Genomic DNA, 18,172 nt, shown 5'->3' with positions numbered 1-18,172 from the left:
GATCTACATGCTTGAAACCCCCTGAAAACATGTTTTTTGCTAGATCGATACCAATACTTTCATTACATAATGCATTAAATACATCCATAATGCTCAAAAACTAAAATCCCCACTAAAACCCTCCCCATCTTGGTGTGTGTATAACTATACATACAGACGCATTATATATGTTACTATAACTACACATTAGAGTTTCAGCATACAGAGAGATTTCACTCCTACAAGGCTGATGCTCCCACTTTCACCCACCCTTCGCTTTCACAAAAAAAAAAAAAACCCAACCATGGATCAGCCAAAACCCACCTCAGCCAGGACTTGCTGCAGAGGAAGGATCTGCCTTGCCCTGGGGGGGCTGGAAATTATGTTCCCCCATGGGGTTATTTTGGGAGGGCCAAGGCAGGCAAGCAGTGCGGTATTTCCTGTGGTTGCAGTGTCTAATGAGGTTAACACTGTTTTTGAGGTTTAACTCTTCAATCGACATGAAAAAGGGAGCCCTGGGCTCTGCAGCAGGGGGATGCAGCGATGGGATGGGGAGCACTGGGGCAGCCCAAATCCCCTGTGCCCTCCAGCCCCGGGGACTCGCAGCCCGGAGCATCCCTGAGTGAGTTGGGGGCTGAGGGGTGACACTTGGTCCCCATGAAAACAACCTCAGTCCTTGAGGGCTTTTTCATTAGAAGCGTCTAGGGTTAGGACACAAACGTTGTTTTTTTGCTGGGGGAGCTCAGCCCAGCCCCCCAGGACTCTCTGCTGTTGCTTCCCATGCAGCAATGTGACCACAAAAATCCATTCAGGCTGGATTTACATCCACCAGGGTGCCTCCAAATCCTGCCACAACTTGCAGACTGAAAAAGACAAGCCCCCCCGAGGCTGCTCCGTTAAGGGATGCTGGGTTTTCCCATGGACTGACTCAGACTGGAAACTCAGTTGTTCTCACTGCAGAGATCTAGGTCAGGTTTGCTGACAGTCGCTGATGCTTCTCGCTGCGTTCAGCAGCCCCGGCTGTAGCAGCAGACAGAGGGGGCCCAGCACCGCATGTCCTGAGGACTGGCAAGGTAAGGACCCCCCCAAAGCTCTGCCCAGCTCCCACCCGCATTTAAAGCAAAAACCAAACGACCCAGCTTGTGTTTCTCAGCTGCTGCTTACATGCCCGAGCCGCTCCTGGCACATGTTCGCACGGTTCGGGCTTGCACAGCTGGGAAGGCTTTTTCCTTCTTTATTTGCTTCGCGTTTCTTTAGCGCTAATGTACAAGGAGAATTTTCACCAGAGATGAGGTCAAAGACCAGGATCTCTTGACAAGGGAGATAGTCTCGTTCTTCCTGGCTTTGGAGTTTGCAAATGCCTGTAAATTGAAATAGAAGTGCAAATGCCTTTCCTCACTGCAATCTCCTCTTACAGCTGGCAGACAGGCAGATTTATTATATTTTCAGCTCTTTTCATAGTCCACGAGTGTTTTTTCTTTATTTTTTTCTAATTTGCAGAAGGTTTGCAAGCAAATGGGAGGCCTTCAAGTTCTCTTAGTGGGTCAGGTAATAGAAAGGCACTTGAAATTTGACTCATTACGAAAACTTGAACAGCCCTTAAACCAAACCAGGTCAGCTCCCACGGCAGGAGAAACACAAAAGCATTAGCCTGGGAGCCTGGTTTGGGCTGAAAAACATAATTTTGAAGCTTTTATAGTGGATTCTGGTTCAAGGGAAAACTTCGCATTTCTAACATCACATTTTGTGCAGGGTTATTTTAATTGTTGCTGGCTCAAAAAGAAAGATGTGGAAGTGCGGGGCTTTGCTTGTTTTTCCACCTGGTGCCCGTGAGCAGGGTGTAATGCAGCCCAGACACCCCAAAGATGGGAATGGGGTAACAGGGGCTTGGGGGAGGCTGGCATCACCCCAAAATTTGGGGGAGCTCGGGTGGGCTGTGCTTCCAGGGGGATGCTTTTGATGGAAAAGAGCAATTTTCTGCCAGGAGCTGTGTTTCTTTGCACACTGATGGTCTGTGCCCTGGCTGCTGCAAAGCGGTCCCAGCCGTGTACCTTGTATCCCACACCCCAAGCCCGGTACCCTGAACCCCACAGGGCTCATGACACTGAGCTTCCCCTCTGGTGGGGGGGTTTGCCTGGGGGCAGGAAGCCAAAGAGGCTGGGGAATAAGGCAAACTGAGCAGGGGAAAATTCAGGCAGGACTGTGGGATGCAGACGCGGCTCCTTGGAGAGGGGCCAAAGCCCTTGCCTGGGATTTGGGGACTGTCTCAGGGGGCGACGCTGCCTGGAGGAGCCATTGCTTGGGTCGGGCAGGACCTGTCAAAGGAAGGGGTTGGGAAAGATTTTATGGAAACAGGGGAATTTTCTGTCCCATGAAACTGTGTCTGGTTGGGTCTGAGTATCTCCAAGGACGGCCTAGGAGACGCACAGAATCACAGAATGTTAGGGATTGGAAGGAACCTCAAAAGATCATCTAGTCCAATCCCCCTGCTGGAGCAGGAACACCTAAATGAGGTTAATGAGGCACACCGGGGTTGGACACTGGGCTCTGTCTACGGTGTGTCTGTCACTCAAAATGCTTGTCCCTCTGTGCTCCTGCTGCAGCACGACCTGATCTGACCCAAATGCTCAATAAAAGCCTCACCCTGCATCCCCACTGCCACACTGGGGTGGTCCCTGAGCATCCCCACTGCCACCTTGGGGTGGTCCCTGAGCACCCCCATTGTCACTTGCCCTGAGCACCCTATGGCAAGGACAGACAAAACCTGTTGGGCAGTGGTGATGCCGATGGGACATCTCACCCATTTTCTCCCCGCAGACGATGCCCTGTGCGGGCAGCGGCCGCAGCCCAGGCCATGGCAGGGTCCGGCGAGGCTTTGGCGCTCCACATCCTGCTCTGCTGCCTGTGCAGAGGTAAGTGGCCACACAGCAGGGCATGGCCACCATGGCACCACCCTCACTGGCCACCGCCTCAAACACCCCAGCCCTGATGGGGAATCAGAGCAGGAGTAGGAATATTATAGGGTTGCAGCTATGGATTTTGTGGGGAGCGCTTCACTAGCATTGTGGGGGGCTCCTGCGTACCCTCTCCTCCCTGCTTGCACCCCCAGAGCTGCATCCAGCCAGCTTGGAGCATTTCAGCAGCTGGGGCACGATGTGCTGTGATCCTGCCTCCGCACACCGAACCCAGCACAGAGCTGCGCCCTTTCCAGGAAAGTCAGATCGAGCTGATACTAGCTGCGAGCTGGGTTTACCGGCGCAGAGCCCCGATCTGATAGCGAGGAGCAGTGGTGCCTCTGCGCGGGGGCTGCCGCCCTAATCTCAGGGGATCAGAGCTCTTGAGACGATGGGTTATTTCCTTGCAGTCATTTAAGCATTAGAGCAAAAAGCTAAAATGGGTAAAACAAGCTGTTTGCTCTCTGAGGGGATGAGTCATGAGGTACTGAAGGCAAGGGGGGTTTTTCCCTGTCCTGGGGGGCCAGGGGGCACTGGCAGACCCCCAACATGGGGTTTTGCCATGCTGCTGCCCACATCCCAGCAAAGCAGCCGCTGGTGCAGCCGCGGGCACCATCTCCTCCCACGGGACACCCACCCGGAGCCACTGTTGGCGCAGGTGTCGCAACCATCAAGTGCTTCGGGCACGTCTGGATCGAGCCCGCACCAGTGGTGCCGATGGGCTCCAACGTCTCCATCAACTGCCGCTCCACCCTTGGCTGTCCCGGGGCCAAGTTCCTCATCCTCCTCAACTACAGCCAGCCCGAGGGTCTCCTGCACCCCCTCAACAGCAGCACCGTCCAGCTGCGGCTGCACGACATCCAGGTGCCCTTCAGGACCGTCATCTGCTTAGTGCTTTGTCCCAACAGCCAAAAGCACCGGCTGGTGTGCGGCACCCAACTCCTGGCTGGCTGTGAGTACCCCTCGTGGCGATGGGGTGTCAGGGATTTTTGTTAAGCTGCCATCACAAAGGAGGTCGGGGGGGATTTTGGGGGCTGCCCATATGCTCTGCCTGACCTTGCCCTCGCAGACCCTCCAGACCCCCCCAGCAACCTGAGCTGCAGCATCCGTGAGCACTCGGGGGTCCTGGTGTGTACGTGGGACACAGGGCGGCCGACACACCTGCACACCAACTACAGCCTCCACATGCGCAGGTAAGGGACGGGGGGATGCGACAAACCACAGAACCAGTTTGCTTGGGAAAGGCCTTTAAGATCGAGTCCAACTGTTAGCAATCTTGATACATATACAGCTGTTGGAAGGATGATGCCTGATCTCGACAGAAAATGCTGGCTTTTGTCTGGAAAGCTTTTAATAACATTCAACACAAATTGAGGTTCAATGCTGGCACATCCACTAGTTTGCAGTTTTAGAGCCCCTGTTACGCAAAATATTTAAATTGCTTCTAACTTCACGATGCCAAGAACATTTAGAAGCAAGTATATTCATTAATATGAACTTCAGCATAGGTGAAACTACTACATTTATCCACATTAAAGTTGGAATTAAAGAAATCACTGAAAGAAAGGAAACTAATAGGGACTTCATGTTAACAGTATAATACTGATACGGGGATTAAACTGGGGGGTTTCTTTATATTTTTATATTATTTTATGTATTATATTTTATTTATATTATCCCAGTCCCTCTGGAGCCAGGGGGGAGCACGGTAACCAGCAGAGCCAGCACATGGCATGTGGTTGGGACACAGCGGCCACAAAGCCGGGTGACAGCAGGGCTGCCGTGCCCTAGTTACGCTTTCTAAAGCTCACGTCTTCCTGGCCTCCTGTTTGCAAACCACACGTTAAACCGCGGGGTTGACTCTGCAGGATGGACCGTGCACGTTCGGTGCTATCGGTGGCCCAGCAAAGGTTGCATCACGTCGCAAGGCGTTGCAGCTGTGCATTTTTTGCAGATGCATTGACTGCTTCAAGCTAAAGGCCAGGCAGAGGTGCAGCCAGCCCCTAATGCTGCCCAAACCCCAAAACCAAAACTCTAGCATGGTATAGAAGCTTGAACCCAAAGCAGCCCTTCCTACTGGCCCGTGATGCTTTCCGCCACCTCTGACACCAGCCTGGCAGGCTCTCAGAGTCAGTCTGAGTCAGTTATTAAAGTAAACACACTAAATCCCGTCATATGTAGGCTTTGTGAAGAGAAGTGATTAACCGCCTGTCTTCATTTGCTTCGGTTCAAACTTTGAACCGTGCAGCCAGGAAGAGCTGAGAAAGTTCCCTTCCTGCAGTGAAAATGCAAATGCCCAACAGAAAGGTCAGGAGCCGAACACAATCACTTTCTAGTTTGCTTTGGGAGTGTCACACTCCGCATTTGGAGGTGACTGTGCCCCAGTCATGAGCCGTGACACCTCAAGAGCTGGGGTTGCCTTTCCAGTGGGTGCGTGAGGCTGGATGGGCTCTGAGTGGGACTTGAGGGTGGTGAGAGCCTGGCCCAGGTTCCCAGAGAGGTGGTGGATGCCCCATCCCTGGAGACATCCCAGGCCAGGCTGGACGGGGCTCTGAGCAACCTGAGCTGGTGAAGATGTCCCTGCTCATGGCAGGGGTGGCACTGGGGGAGCTGGGAAGGTCCCTCCAACCCAAACTGTGATTTTATCATTCTCAGCATGGGGACAGAAGCAGCGGGGGATACTGAGGAGGATGCTGTCTTCCCCGCGGGTTCACCAGTGCCGCTGAGCGAGCTGAGCAGTGGGAGCCGCTACTTGGTGTGGGTTCGAGCCAACAACACACTGGGTGCTGCTCGCTCAGCCCCACAGCACCTCAACCTGCAGGAGCTTGGTACGTCTCTCCCTGTATCCGTCTGTCTGTCTATCCATGAGCTGCACCATGGGCGGGGGCTGCACATGGCTGTGTGCACTGCCCTGAGATGCTGCATTAGGAACATTAATGGGTGGTGTGGCTCACACACAGGGCAGCCCCCTGAGGTGTGCCGGCCCCCACCTATGCTGTCCTGGCTCTCCCCACAGTGATCCCTGCTCTACCCCTCGTCATTGGTGCCGAGACGACAGACACGTCACCTCCCATCACCACCATCCGCTGGAGGAGGCAGACGCTGCTGGAGAACGTGTGCTGTGAGGAGCGACACAAAGCCATGGACACCCCAGCGTGGCATGTGAGACAGCACGGGACCCCTCAAAACGTCCATCCCCAAAACGCAGACCCTGTGTGAGCTGCCCTCGTAAAGAAACGTGCCAGTCCTGGTCCTGCTGGAGGCCCCTAATGACCAATGTGAACATTCAGGGTCATTCAAAACCCACCCCAGCCATGGACAGCCCCCCATTTTTGGTGGGGCAGGACGGCTGATGTCCTCTGAGGAGGCAGACAGCCTTTTGGGTAGTGTTATCTCTGCTTTTTTAAGCAAAAGGGCAAAATTCAAAATATTTCTAGACGTTATCTGGCTCAGCAAGGACAAGGCGAAAACAGTGTCTGGGGATGCTCAGTGCCCACGTGCTGCATCCATTGCCCCCGCATGCTCGCAGACACAACACCCTGGGGCAGGTCCACAAGGGTCCCTTTTGGAAACCTCCCTATCACCCCCAGAACCCCCAAATTACCGAGGTGTCAGAATCCCAGTGCGACGCTGGGCCGGGGCTCACTCTGCACCCTCCAGCTTCCCTGGTGCATTAGCAAAGGGGACTGTGTGTGCACCAGGTCTTGCAACAGCATCAGTCTCAAACCCACGCTGGAACATCACGGGGGACATGGCAGGGATGGGGACCCCCTTGGCAGGATGCACCCTGAGGCTCAGTCAGCCCCATGGTTCGAGGAGGACCCTGCCCGTCCCCATCCCCGCAGATGGGGAAGGCAGAGACTCTGTGGGGGGCTGGCTTGTCCCGCTCCCCCCAGCACCCCGGTCCCTTCCAGGTGGAGGCGTGGGACGATGCAGCGCAGCCCGAGCCCCTCTCGCAGCATAACCTGCAGAGTTACACCCGGTACGTGTTCCAGGTCCGGTGCCGGCTCAGCACCCCCAACAGCCCCTGGAGTGCCTGGAGCACCCCCTTTCTCTACAGCACCCCCGAGGCAGGTGAGCTCAGACCTCCATGCTGCTTTTGGCTGCGTTTGCCCGTACGTGTCCCTGAGAACCTCATCTCTTGTCTGTTCAACCCCTCCAGGGATGGTGACTCCACCACTGCCCTGGGCAGCCTGTTCCAATGCCCGACAGCCCTTTGGGGAAGAAATTGTTCCCCAGATCCAACTTCAGGCTCCTCTGGCAAGATGCTGTGCCCCAGGAGGCAGCACTGCCGCCCCCATGCGACAGCCAACGGCTGAGCACTGTCACAAGCTGGCAGTTCCTCTTCCTCATGCCTAGCCTGAATCTCCCTTCCTTCAGTTTAAAGCCATCATCCCTTGCCCCATCAGCCACAAATCTGTGTCCTCTCAGGTCACATATCCCCCTCTGCCCCCCGGTTACTAACACTAGGATGAGCTCAGGCACAGCCGGCTCAGTCACCCCGTCCTGCAGCGGGATGAGACGCTGAGGAGCGATGCTCTTGCTCACGTCTCAGCTGCAGTGAGGAAGCCAAGTACATGCTTGCCCTAAAAAAGCAGCTGCTTGCAGTCTGGCCGGTTTCCTGTCCGCAGCGGCAGAGCTGTGCAGCAGCCAGCCTGCCACCCGGCTTTGGTGCTGCCACCTGCCCCATGGAACCAGCCCCCTGCAAGGCTGCGTGTGGGTGGGACCCCCGAGCATGAGTGGGAGCCGTGTTCATGTGTGGGAGCCCTGGCCGGTTCCCCTCCAGGAGCCCGTTCCCACTCCCACGCTTCCTCCCACAGCCCCGGCCGTGGCACCCGACGTCTGGCGGCGCCTGGGCCCGGCGTTCCCCAACGGCAGCCACGAGGTGACGGTCTTGATCAAGGTAAAGGCTCTTTTTTTTTTTTTTGGCAGCTCCTGTGAAATTTTCATGTGCTCTGCTCCTCACTGACTTGAGCACCCACCAAGAGGCGGCAGAAGGCAATGCACTTCTGAAAGAGCAAATTGATGGGGGGAAGAGTCATAGAAGGGTTTGTGTTGAAGGGACCTTCCCAGCTCCCCCAGTGCCACCCCTGCCATGAGCGGGGACATCTTCACCAGCTCAGGTTGCTCAGAGCCCCGTCCAGCCTGGCCTGGGATGTCTCCAGGGATGGTTCATCCACCACCTCTCTGGCCAACCTGGGACAGGCTCTCACCACCCTCAGTGTCATAGAATCATTTCAGTTGGAAGAGACCTTCAGGATCATTGAGTCCAACCATAACCTAACTCTTGTACTAAACCATATCCATAAGAACCTTGTCTAAATGCCTTTTAAGCCCCTCCAGGGATGGTGACTCCATCACTGCCCTGGGCAGCCTGTTCCAATGCCCAACAGCCCTTTCTGGGAATAATTTTTCCTAATATCCAATCTAAACCTCCCCTGGTGTCAAAAATTTCTTACCTATCTCCATGTCTCCTCTCCTTTAGTTTAAAACCATCACCCCTTGTCCTGTCGCAACGGGCCCTGCTAAAAACTCTGTCCCCATCTTTCTTATTGGCCTGTTTTAAGTACAGAAAGGTTTAAGTACTGAAGGTGAGACCCCAACATGTCCTTGGAGCAAAACCTCTCCATCCTTGCAAACTCAATCCATGTGTCACCCAGCCAAGGGGACATTTACCCTGCACTGGGGTGGCTCAGTGTCAGACCCCACAGCTGTCCATCTTGCCCTTCACAGCCCCTGCCACCCCAGGATGCCCGCGGGAGGATCCTGGGCTACGCTGTGGTCACCGAGAGCCCTGGGGGGACACAGCTCCTCTGCAACACATCCAGCACAGTGTGCAGCCTCCTGCTGCCCCTGGGGACCCACACCCTCCATGTCACTGCGCACAACACCCGGGGGGCTTCCAGCCCTGCCACCATCACCCTCGGCCAGGGTACCAGCAGCCAGGAAGGTAGGATGTTGCATGCACCAACCACAACCTTAGAAATTGGATTTTATCAGGTTTGGAGGAAAAATATTCTAGCTTGTGCTAAAGCAAGCAAAAAGCCCCAGCGTAGCTCTGCCCTCTCCACCAAGGGAACACAATGTCCTCCAGACAAGGTCAGCATCCCCTGGAGATGCAGATTCTCCATGGCCATGTATCTCACTCAGCCCTTGGCCTCCGAACACTGCAGCAACAAGCGTAAAAATAAGTTTGTCCTACCTGCTGGCAGGGTTGTGCTGTGCAGTGGATGCTCCTCTGCCTCATGTTCCCCAAAAATATCTCCTGCTGGCTCTGCCAGGGAGGGAGACAGTCCCAGCTGTGAGCTGGGCCCCTGCAAATGGAAAAAGAGGAAAAAAAAATCACTTTCTGGGCCACTTTAGTTTCCCTGCGCCGTAGGTTGTGGTTTTCCCCACAACCACACTTTCCTATTGTTGAAAAAAATGTCTCTTTTAATAAGCAAAGGAGGGGGAAAGTCCCCTTCAGATGGCAGACAAATACATGAGTAAAAAGAAACTAAAGAGAAACAAGGTGGAAAAAATTATGTAATCTCTTATACTTATCAGAATCACGCACCTTTCTTGTAAGAAATGACAGGTAAAGCATTTCAGATGGGACATGACAAAGCTGAAGATGTGCTTTTGTGATATGTGTATGTTATCACAGATATATATATATAAATATAGATTTTGATAAGTATTAGATATACATACATATATATATAAACACCTAGCACATTCTAGAATTTCTTGTTCCCCCATCAGCCCTTAAACACTTTCAGAAAAGGCACCTTTGCCTGTTCCTAACTGTTCCTGGTCTCCTGCCCGTCCAGGGTGACATTGGGTGACAGTCCCTTTGCCATCTCTCTCTGCAGAGTTCCCGGCACCAGTGGCCGTGGAGGTCAAGCCACAGAACCGGAGCGGGGTCTTGGTGACCTGGCAGCCCCCGCGGCGCAGCAGGAGGTCTCCGCTCTGGTTCATAGTGGAATGGGTTTCCACCTCCCAGTATAACCACGAGGAACAGTATTTTTGGAAGAAAGTCTCATCCCAGGAAACACATGCGGATATCACAGGTGAGACAGTCCAGGAGTCCTTTTGCTATTTGATGCAGTTCATCAGGATATTATAAAGCTAAATACAATATAAAGGCAGAGTTTCATTTGAAATTGAGCCCCTGCCCACTTGTTTTTGGGGAGTGGGATTATGATGAGCCCTTCAGGAGCAAGGAGGAGTGAAGCAATAGGAGACGTGAGGGGAGTTGGGATGATTTGGTCCCCCAGGGGAGGTCACAGGGAAAAAATGGGGAGGGAAAGAGGATGAAGTGACAAGTGAACTGGCAGGCAGGGAAGCCATGCTAGACCTCGTAGAATCACAGAACACTTTGGGTTGGAGGGACCTTCCCAGCTCCCCCAGTGCCACCCCTGCCATGAGCAGGGACATCTTCACCAGCTCAGGTTGCTCAGAGCCCCGTCCAGCCTGGCCTGGGATGTCTCCAGGGATGGTTCATCCACCACCTTTCTGGCCAACCTGGGCCAGGCTCTCACCACCCTCAGGGGCAACAATTTCTTCCTCACATCCAGCCTGAATCTCCCTCCTTTAGTTTAAAACCATCACCCCTTATCCTATCATAACCTGCAGAGGTCTGTCCAAGTGCAGGAGATGAACGTGGGTATTCAAAGGATGCAGAGAGAGAAGGGACAACACTTGATGCCCCAAGGCTTTAGCACCTCTCCTCCTGCCATGCCCAGAGACACAAGCCAACAGGTCCTCACCAACACATCCTGAGCATCTCAGGACTCATCCCACCCCATTCTGCTTTCCACATTAATTCTGGTACTTACTGGGCTTTGGGTACTTCCTGACCTGACCAGACTTTTGCTCCTTCACATGTGTTTTTGGGACCAGCTCATGTAGTGGCTTTCCCATGGGAGGGAAGATGGATGGTGGTCTCAGAGCTGGGGAAGGCCCCGCACCTCCATCCACTTCCACCACTCAACCCTTAAGCAAGCCTAAAGCTTTCACTGCATCTTACAAGTACATTTTAAAGGCAATTTAACTGCTTCTTTTCAGAAGAGGAGTTGGCAGGAGGTCCCATCAACATGTCGGTATATGCAGTCTACCCTGACGGAGTCAGCAAACCAAGCTCCAGCCAAGGTAAGCCCTGGTCACACAGTGGTCACATCATGAAGCCAGACCTTGGTCAAGGTTTAGGACCTCCAGAACTCTAGCATAACCCAAGCCCATGCTGAAGGCCCAGGGCTGAGCTTAAACAGAGCTGCTGGACAGGAGTGTGGTTGGAGGTCCCAGGTGAGGCTGGTCAGGGCTGTTAAGAGCTGTTAGTGCCCTCAGTGCCCTGACAGAACTGGCTGTAGCTGCAGGCCATGGTAAGACCTGAGAATGTCATTCATTCACCATCCCACACTGTGACACAATTTTAGATGGGTTATTTGAAGCTGCTCAGATACTTTCCCTATGAAGAACTGGCTCTGTGTTTCTATTTGGCACCCTTGTGGCTTTGAGAAGGGCAATTATTCCAATTTTTCCCAAGAAATGGAAACAAATTATTGGAACAGGCAGCCCAGGGCAGTGGTGGAGTCACCATCACTGGAGGGGCTGAACAGACAAGAGATGAGGTTCTCAGGGTCATGGGGTAGTGTCACTGTTAGGTTAACAGCTGGACTCGATGATCTTGATGATCTCTTCCAACCAAAATGATTCTATAATATTATTAGAAAATTCAGCCAGGGGGGTTCAGACACTCTGGGAAATAATCTGTAGGTGCTCATGAAAAACTATATACAGCTCCTCAGGAAGACTAAATTCTTGTTTCAGGTGCTGAGGGGAGTGATGTACATGGAAGATGTTTTGTAATTGGTGTTACATGTTCATCAATGTCTCATTTAATTGGATCTCTGAGAACTAGGAGATTGTGTAGAATCCAGCCAGAGCTGGAGCTACTAATTACTTCGGGGGGTTTATTTTTCTCATTATACCATTATTTATTTTTCTAAACAATCGTAACAAAATAAAAATAAGCCATAGCTTATTGACATAGATGTTACCTGCTGTGCTGTAAATGAAGTTATGGACATTTTTTGCCTCTCTCTGTTTAAGTCCCTGCAGAGGAGCCGCTCCTGGGCAGCACCTCCAGCCACATCTCCCATGGTAAGAAGATAGTAGCTCGGACTTGGTAAGCCAGACTTTCTCCTTGACCAGAAGTGGAAGTTTCAGCCCAAGCAGCACCTGCAGCATCTGGTGATGGGGAAGCAAAAGCTCCTTGACACTTCGGAGAGGTCAGGGACAGAAAAGCAACTTTTCCCTTGCAGGGCACACGAGCTGCACGGCAGGATGGGCTGTAGTGCTCTCATGGTTCAATAGCACCCATGGAATGCACGCTTTGAGTTTTACTTTCTCCTGATACTTAAAATATAACGTACATTACAGCAAGTAGGAGATAAGAAACCCAGGAAAATAGGAGATAATGTTAACATGCAGCAATAGACTGTTTCAGTCTTGCAGTTTGAACCAGAGACTCGTTTGTAAGCATTTCCCATCCATTTTTCTAACTTGGGTTCTGCTTCTGGTTTACACATCTTCTGGTAAAGGTTACGTTCTGAACTTAAACCAAAAGCAAAACCAATGTAAGCTGAAGAATTCGCTTCAGCATTTCTGGAAGGTAAAGCTGCGTAGGAGATGGTTGAACACCATTCTTCGAATGACGTGTCCCCCCCGCATGGGGACCGGCAACGCTCTGGTCACACGGATGGGACAGCAAGTTTAGTTTTGCTTCTGTTATGGCTTTGCTTCATTAATTGAGGAGCAAAAGGGCGAGTGAAATGCTGATGGCTGCTTTGTCAAAGATCTGCCCTTTGTATCAAGAAATGGGCTGGAGCTGGGACACTCAAATGACTTTTTTCCTTTCTGTCCTTTTTCAGATGATGACATTGGAGTTTTCCTGGGACTGGGCGCCAGCATGGTCATATTATCAGTTGTTCTCATAATTTTGATGTTTAAAAAATCAGCCAGAAAAAGGTACTGCTTTCTTCAGTTCTTTCTTCGTTTCCAACTCTTGCCTTTCCTCCAAAACATTTAAAAATTAACTACAGAAACCTGCTCTTACTAAGGACATGCTCTCCCATTAATCCGATTGCTATGTGAAAAGTTATTTATGTGCACTGCAGTAAGGTAGAGACCCACAAAAAATCACTCCTTTGTCAAGGCCAGACCTGGTGCTTTTCAGTTTCTGAACCCAGCCTAATTCTTCTTCTCTCCATGTAATTGCAAAACATGAGGATTTCAGCAAAAACAGGGACAGTGTATTTTCCCAGGAACACAGCAATGCACCAGCAAAGCTCAATGAAATTAACATCTCTGGCAAATGATTTTCATTTCTGCAGCAGCTTTGGCTGCAGGAAAATCAACTCTCATTGCTGCTGTGTATTTGATTTCATCAGTTCGGGACACAAATGCCTCCTCTGGTTCATACACACAGCTTGGTTCTCCCCCCACCTCCAGGTTAGCAGCATTTTCACATAGAGACAAGTTTTACATCAGGGATTTTACTAGAGTCATTAAGCTTCCAGAATCAAACCCAGAGGAATAAGGTTGAAAGATTAAGAACTTGAGTTCAAACAGGGAAACCCGCCACATGGGGTAAACCTGGGGCTTCCAAGGCCCATCCTTCATGGTTGGACCTTGTGTGTCCCCTCCTGCCGGGGACAATTTCACCCAGCACAAACCACTAATACAATGGACTAACATTTTGGGGTTTATTTTTTTCTTTTTGGTAAAGAATTAATGCCACCCTTGTGTCGCTCTTGCCCAAATGGCTGTTTGAAGACTTTCCCCGCATGGAAAACAGCAATGTGGTGAAGTCACTGCAGGTAATTGCACCAGCATCTCCCAGCTTTTCTTTACCCCTGAGATTAAAGCTTGCTCCAGAGCTGTGAGAAACATGGGTGGGAAGAGCATTAAGCTCTAAGGGACCAGGAACTGATTAGGAATCATTTCGTAGGATCATTTTGGTTGGAAGAGACCCTGAAGATCACTAAGTCCAACTGTTAATCTACCCCTGGCACTGACCCATGTCCCTGAGAACCTCATCTCTGTCTGTTCAACCCCTCCAGGGATGGTGACTCCACCACTGCCCTGGGCAGCCTGTTCCAATGCCCAACAGCACTTTCTGGGAAGGAAATCTTGCCTCATATACAATCTAACATTTCCCAGGCATTTGCAAGGCGCACAGGAACCCAGCTTAGCTGAGGTCTTTCAACCTTACCTCAAGCTACACTCCATTTAGTGGTGACAATGAGATGAAGACAATAAGTCTTTGCCCCATTTCTTCCTTGGGATGCTCTAATGAGAGCTCTCCCATTGCTAAAATTTGCCACTTTGTCATTAGACTCTTTTTTTCTTTTTTCCCCTCCAGGAAAAGAGTGATTTCATGAGTCACAGTTTCCACGAGCCACTCTTGGACACCAGTGACCCTGCCATTACGAAAATCGAGGAGGTGCCGGTGCGTGAGGAGTACAAGAACGTGGCCACCAGAAGGAAACCCAGCAGAGAGGTCCCCAAGGATGGGGACCGCCCCAGGAGCACCGCACCCACCAGCATCACATCCCCTGAGCCCATCAGTGACTACAAACCCCAGGTGTCTGATGGGAACCTGCTGGGGTATGTAGCTGCCAATTTTTACCAAACACAGCCCGTGGCAGCCCTCCCAGAACCAGAGATGAGCATCTTCTTCAGAGACTACACGAGCCCTGTTCCCCAGCTGTGGGACGGGGAGGAAGGAGGACACCAGGTCTGTCTGCTGGAGAAGATCAACCTCATCCTAAACAGCAGCCGGAGCGGGCAAAGCCAGGCCCTGGGCTCAGCCCCGGGGGGACAGGGGTCCTTCCTGGGGACCCAGTGGGATCACGCATTGGCCAGTGATGTCCAGGAGCAGACACTGGTCCCTGATGAGCTGGTCTCCTGCCTGAGAGTCATGAACAAGGAGTCGGTGGATATACAGTCTTGTTTTCCGCAGAGCATTGAGAGATTATTTTGAAAGAAATCATTGTGATCAAAAACACCTAAAGTGATGGCCATGGCACCTATCAGCTTTCGAGTTTGCAAACAGCAGAACTGGAGCAAAACTCCAGATCTGAAATTTACCCTCTTAATTGACTACAAATACTCACAGCTTCCTGGAATGCTTTAGCCACTAAATCACAGTTTTAAACTTACCTCATATTGTCACAAACATAAAAAATGTATAACTTTTATGCCCATAAGAACTGAAATACAGGAAAGGTGATTTTTGCAGGATGCAATATGCTTCAGTTATTATTCAAAATCACTCTCCTGTTAAATATTTGGAGCATTTCATCCCTGAAGCTGATTGCGGTTAAGATGGATAAAACAATCCCTTAGACATCCTGTTATAAGCACATAAAATATTTTGGGATCACTCCTAATGAAGACACACTATACCAAGGAGGATTTATGTATCACACAGCATGTCACAGGTACCAAGGACATGAAACCTTTTCTGCGTGATAGAAGAACCCAATTGCATTTTCCTTCCTATTCAATAATAAAAAAACACATTAGGTAAGAACAAGGCTTCATGGTCTGTCGGGTTGATTTAGAGTCTCTTCAAATTGGTCACTGGACAGATTCTTCACTTTGCGTGAGGGATGTACCATCTCACAGCAGCCTCAGCCTTGCTGTGCAGAGCGCAATGTGGCGCAGTGAAATGGCATTTATTAGGCATGTGACACGGAATGTGGATTTTCTGACACCCAGAAAATGAAATACTGGAGTCTCCTTCCTGCAGAGCATTTGTGACATCACTTACAAGTTTTCCCAGGATTTACAAAATGTTCCCAAAGCAACCAGAAACTCCCTGGAAATGGGAGAGGTTGGATTATGGATCTATTCCCTGATCCCCCACAACTTTTAAAGGAAACACTCCCAACACTTCAGGAATACAAGCAGGAAAGAAGTTTACGATGTTCTGCAAAATACCTCAGCACACCGTGCACAGCTTGCTGTGCTTGCACAAATCCCATCACACCTGCACAGAGCTTGGAGTCTCCACTTACAACAAGTAGCACAAGGAATAAGAATGATATTAACACCACCACGTTTAAAGGCAAAAGGATCCCCTGACTGTGTATCACCAAACCCAAACCTGTAAAATAGGGAGAGCAAAACTTGACAAAGTTTTATAAGACTTTAAAGTTACAAAGCTAATGTAAATGTTAACCTATACATAATTACCTATCTAGAGTTATCCACTTTATTATTATGAAATCACTTTTTGCAGTAGAACTGCTAAACCTGGAGATAATAGTCTTTCTTTCAATTTTTGCTAGGCACCGCATGTGTTTCTCTAACTGCTGTTTCACAAATGGATCCGTTTTGCCATTGTTGTGTGCTGTATATGTATTTGTTTCCTTTTAACAACTCAAGAGATCTGTTGCTTAAATTTACAGAGCAGTAGTTACCTGGCAAGACGGGGTAAGATTCTTCTTTAGAAGCAGCAAGCTGTTTCCAAGTCCAAAATGCGACTTTTGCATGTAAGCAAGTCTAAAATTAGTGATTGCTGCCTGTGCAGGAAGGAAATTGTAAAAGAACAGCCACATACTATCAGCAGCCCAAATGTGAGATGGGGAAGGTGTTTCTAATTTTATTTTTTTTCAATGTCCACATCCTGAGGCTCACACTGCCTGTGTCGCCTGAACTGCCAAACCCCGCGGGTGAAAACCTTTGTCTTGTTAGAAAACAAGGCTGAAAGCCTGGCCTGGCATTTAGGTACCTGCTGGATTAATTTCCAGCCCTGCTAATTCATTCCAGGACAGGTACCTGCAAATACCTCTGTGTCTGGAGGGAGCACAGCATTTACTTGAGTGCATGGCTACAACTGGTGCATAGTGACTGGTTGCCAGGGAAAACTGAAAGAGAAGGGCACAAGTATATATGTATGTCTGTATATATATATATATAGACACACATATATATATATATATATGTATATGTGTATTTTCCAACTGGTCTGGGATGGGTACCTGTGATGCTCACCACTAGCAATGGGTACATCGGTGGGTAAATAGACCAGTGCATGAAAACAGCAGGAATTTCAATAATTGTTCAATACCCCGATGTCACATCATGTCCTCAGTGCCAGATTGTCACTTGTCAGATGTGCTCCTTGCTCCGCTGTTCGTCTTTGCCTGCTTCACCCTTGGAAAGCCCTTCGCATCCCGCCTGTGCCTTCTTTCCACCAAGTGCGGTATTTCAGGGTGTAAACCAACATCCTCAGCAATGAGGACCAAATTATACACATGCAAGCCCAGCCTATGGGAAATACTTGAATAATGGATGGCCTGATGTTTTGAATCAAATCATTAAGTCATTTTATTCTCCCTCAAATACTATGTGCTCTCTAATGTTTGTTATTAGTATTTGCTATACTTTTTCTAAAGTTGGGTTATATTCTTGGCAGCTGTACCTTGTGCCAGTTCCATGCCTTGCAGTCACATAAAGGAAGTATACACTGAGTAGTGTCTCTACCCACAGCCAGCATGTGCCCAAAAGCATTGATCTCTGACTCCCACCCAACCTGTGTGAGATTGTAAACTCATCTGTATGTTATCCCTTGTGAGCGAAATGTAAATAAACAGCAGAGCAGAACGGCTGATGACCCAGACACACACCATGACGCTGGTCTTGTTGCTATTCACAGCTCTAATGCAACTTCAGTGAAAAGGATGGAGAGAAGATCTTAAATAAGAAATTGGGTGTAGACTCTTCAAAGGCTGGGAGAAGAGAAGAGCAGAGCCATCACCACCTGCTCTTATTAATATCTCCATCTGCCACAGCAACACAGGGTGTATCAGGTGTGAGGATGAGAACTTGCTCAGCTGGGGAAGTCACCGGCAGCAGATCAGCCAGGGACACCCTCCCCTTGGGAATTGTTCACCACTCTTCTTCCAAAAACGTGCTTGAAAATCAATTAAACAAAAGGCATAATCAAGAAATAAACTTCACACATAATAAATTATGCTTTAAAAATGCATCAGTAGCTACAATTTTAAATCATTACCATGCTTTCTGCAGGAGGACATAGCGTTCACTTGGTTTAGTGTTCAAAGCACAGGAGACCTGGGGTTTAGTCTTGGCTTAATCACCAACTGCCTGCATGACCTTTGCCAAGTCACTTTGCTTTTGTTTCTTATCCACAGAGCCTAGACAGTAACAATCACTACCTCTGG

General features: G+C 50.1%; 1 protein-coding gene across 1 annotated transcript; it reads left to right on the top strand.

Annotated features, from left to right (window-relative positions):
* Positions 1 to 987: 987 nt before the first annotated feature.
* IL23R (interleukin 23 receptor) lies at positions 988 to 17,607 on the top strand. The gene is made up of 15 exons (XM_082053841.1): positions 988 to 1,052; positions 2,797 to 2,891; positions 3,592 to 3,885; positions 4,003 to 4,126; positions 5,589 to 5,761; positions 5,950 to 6,095; positions 6,848 to 7,007; positions 7,754 to 7,836; positions 8,667 to 8,883; positions 9,788 to 9,985; positions 10,983 to 11,066; positions 12,027 to 12,077; positions 12,848 to 12,944; positions 13,705 to 13,795; positions 14,341 to 17,607. Exons 2-15 carry the CDS (start codon positions 2,834 to 2,836, stop codon positions 14,959 to 14,961), a joined length of 2,397 nt encoding a protein of 798 aa, XP_081909967.1. The 5' UTR covers positions 988 to 1,052; positions 2,797 to 2,833; the 3' UTR covers positions 14,962 to 17,607.
* Positions 17,608 to 18,172: the final 565 nt, after the last annotated feature.

The sequence above is a fragment of the Streptopelia decaocto genome (genome assembly GCF_964273445.1).
Source record: "Streptopelia decaocto genome assembly, chromosome: 5".
In the NCBI taxonomy this organism is placed as follows: domain Eukaryota; kingdom Metazoa; phylum Chordata; class Aves; order Columbiformes; family Columbidae; genus Streptopelia; species Streptopelia decaocto.
This window is presented reverse-complemented; position numbering and strand designations above follow the sequence as displayed.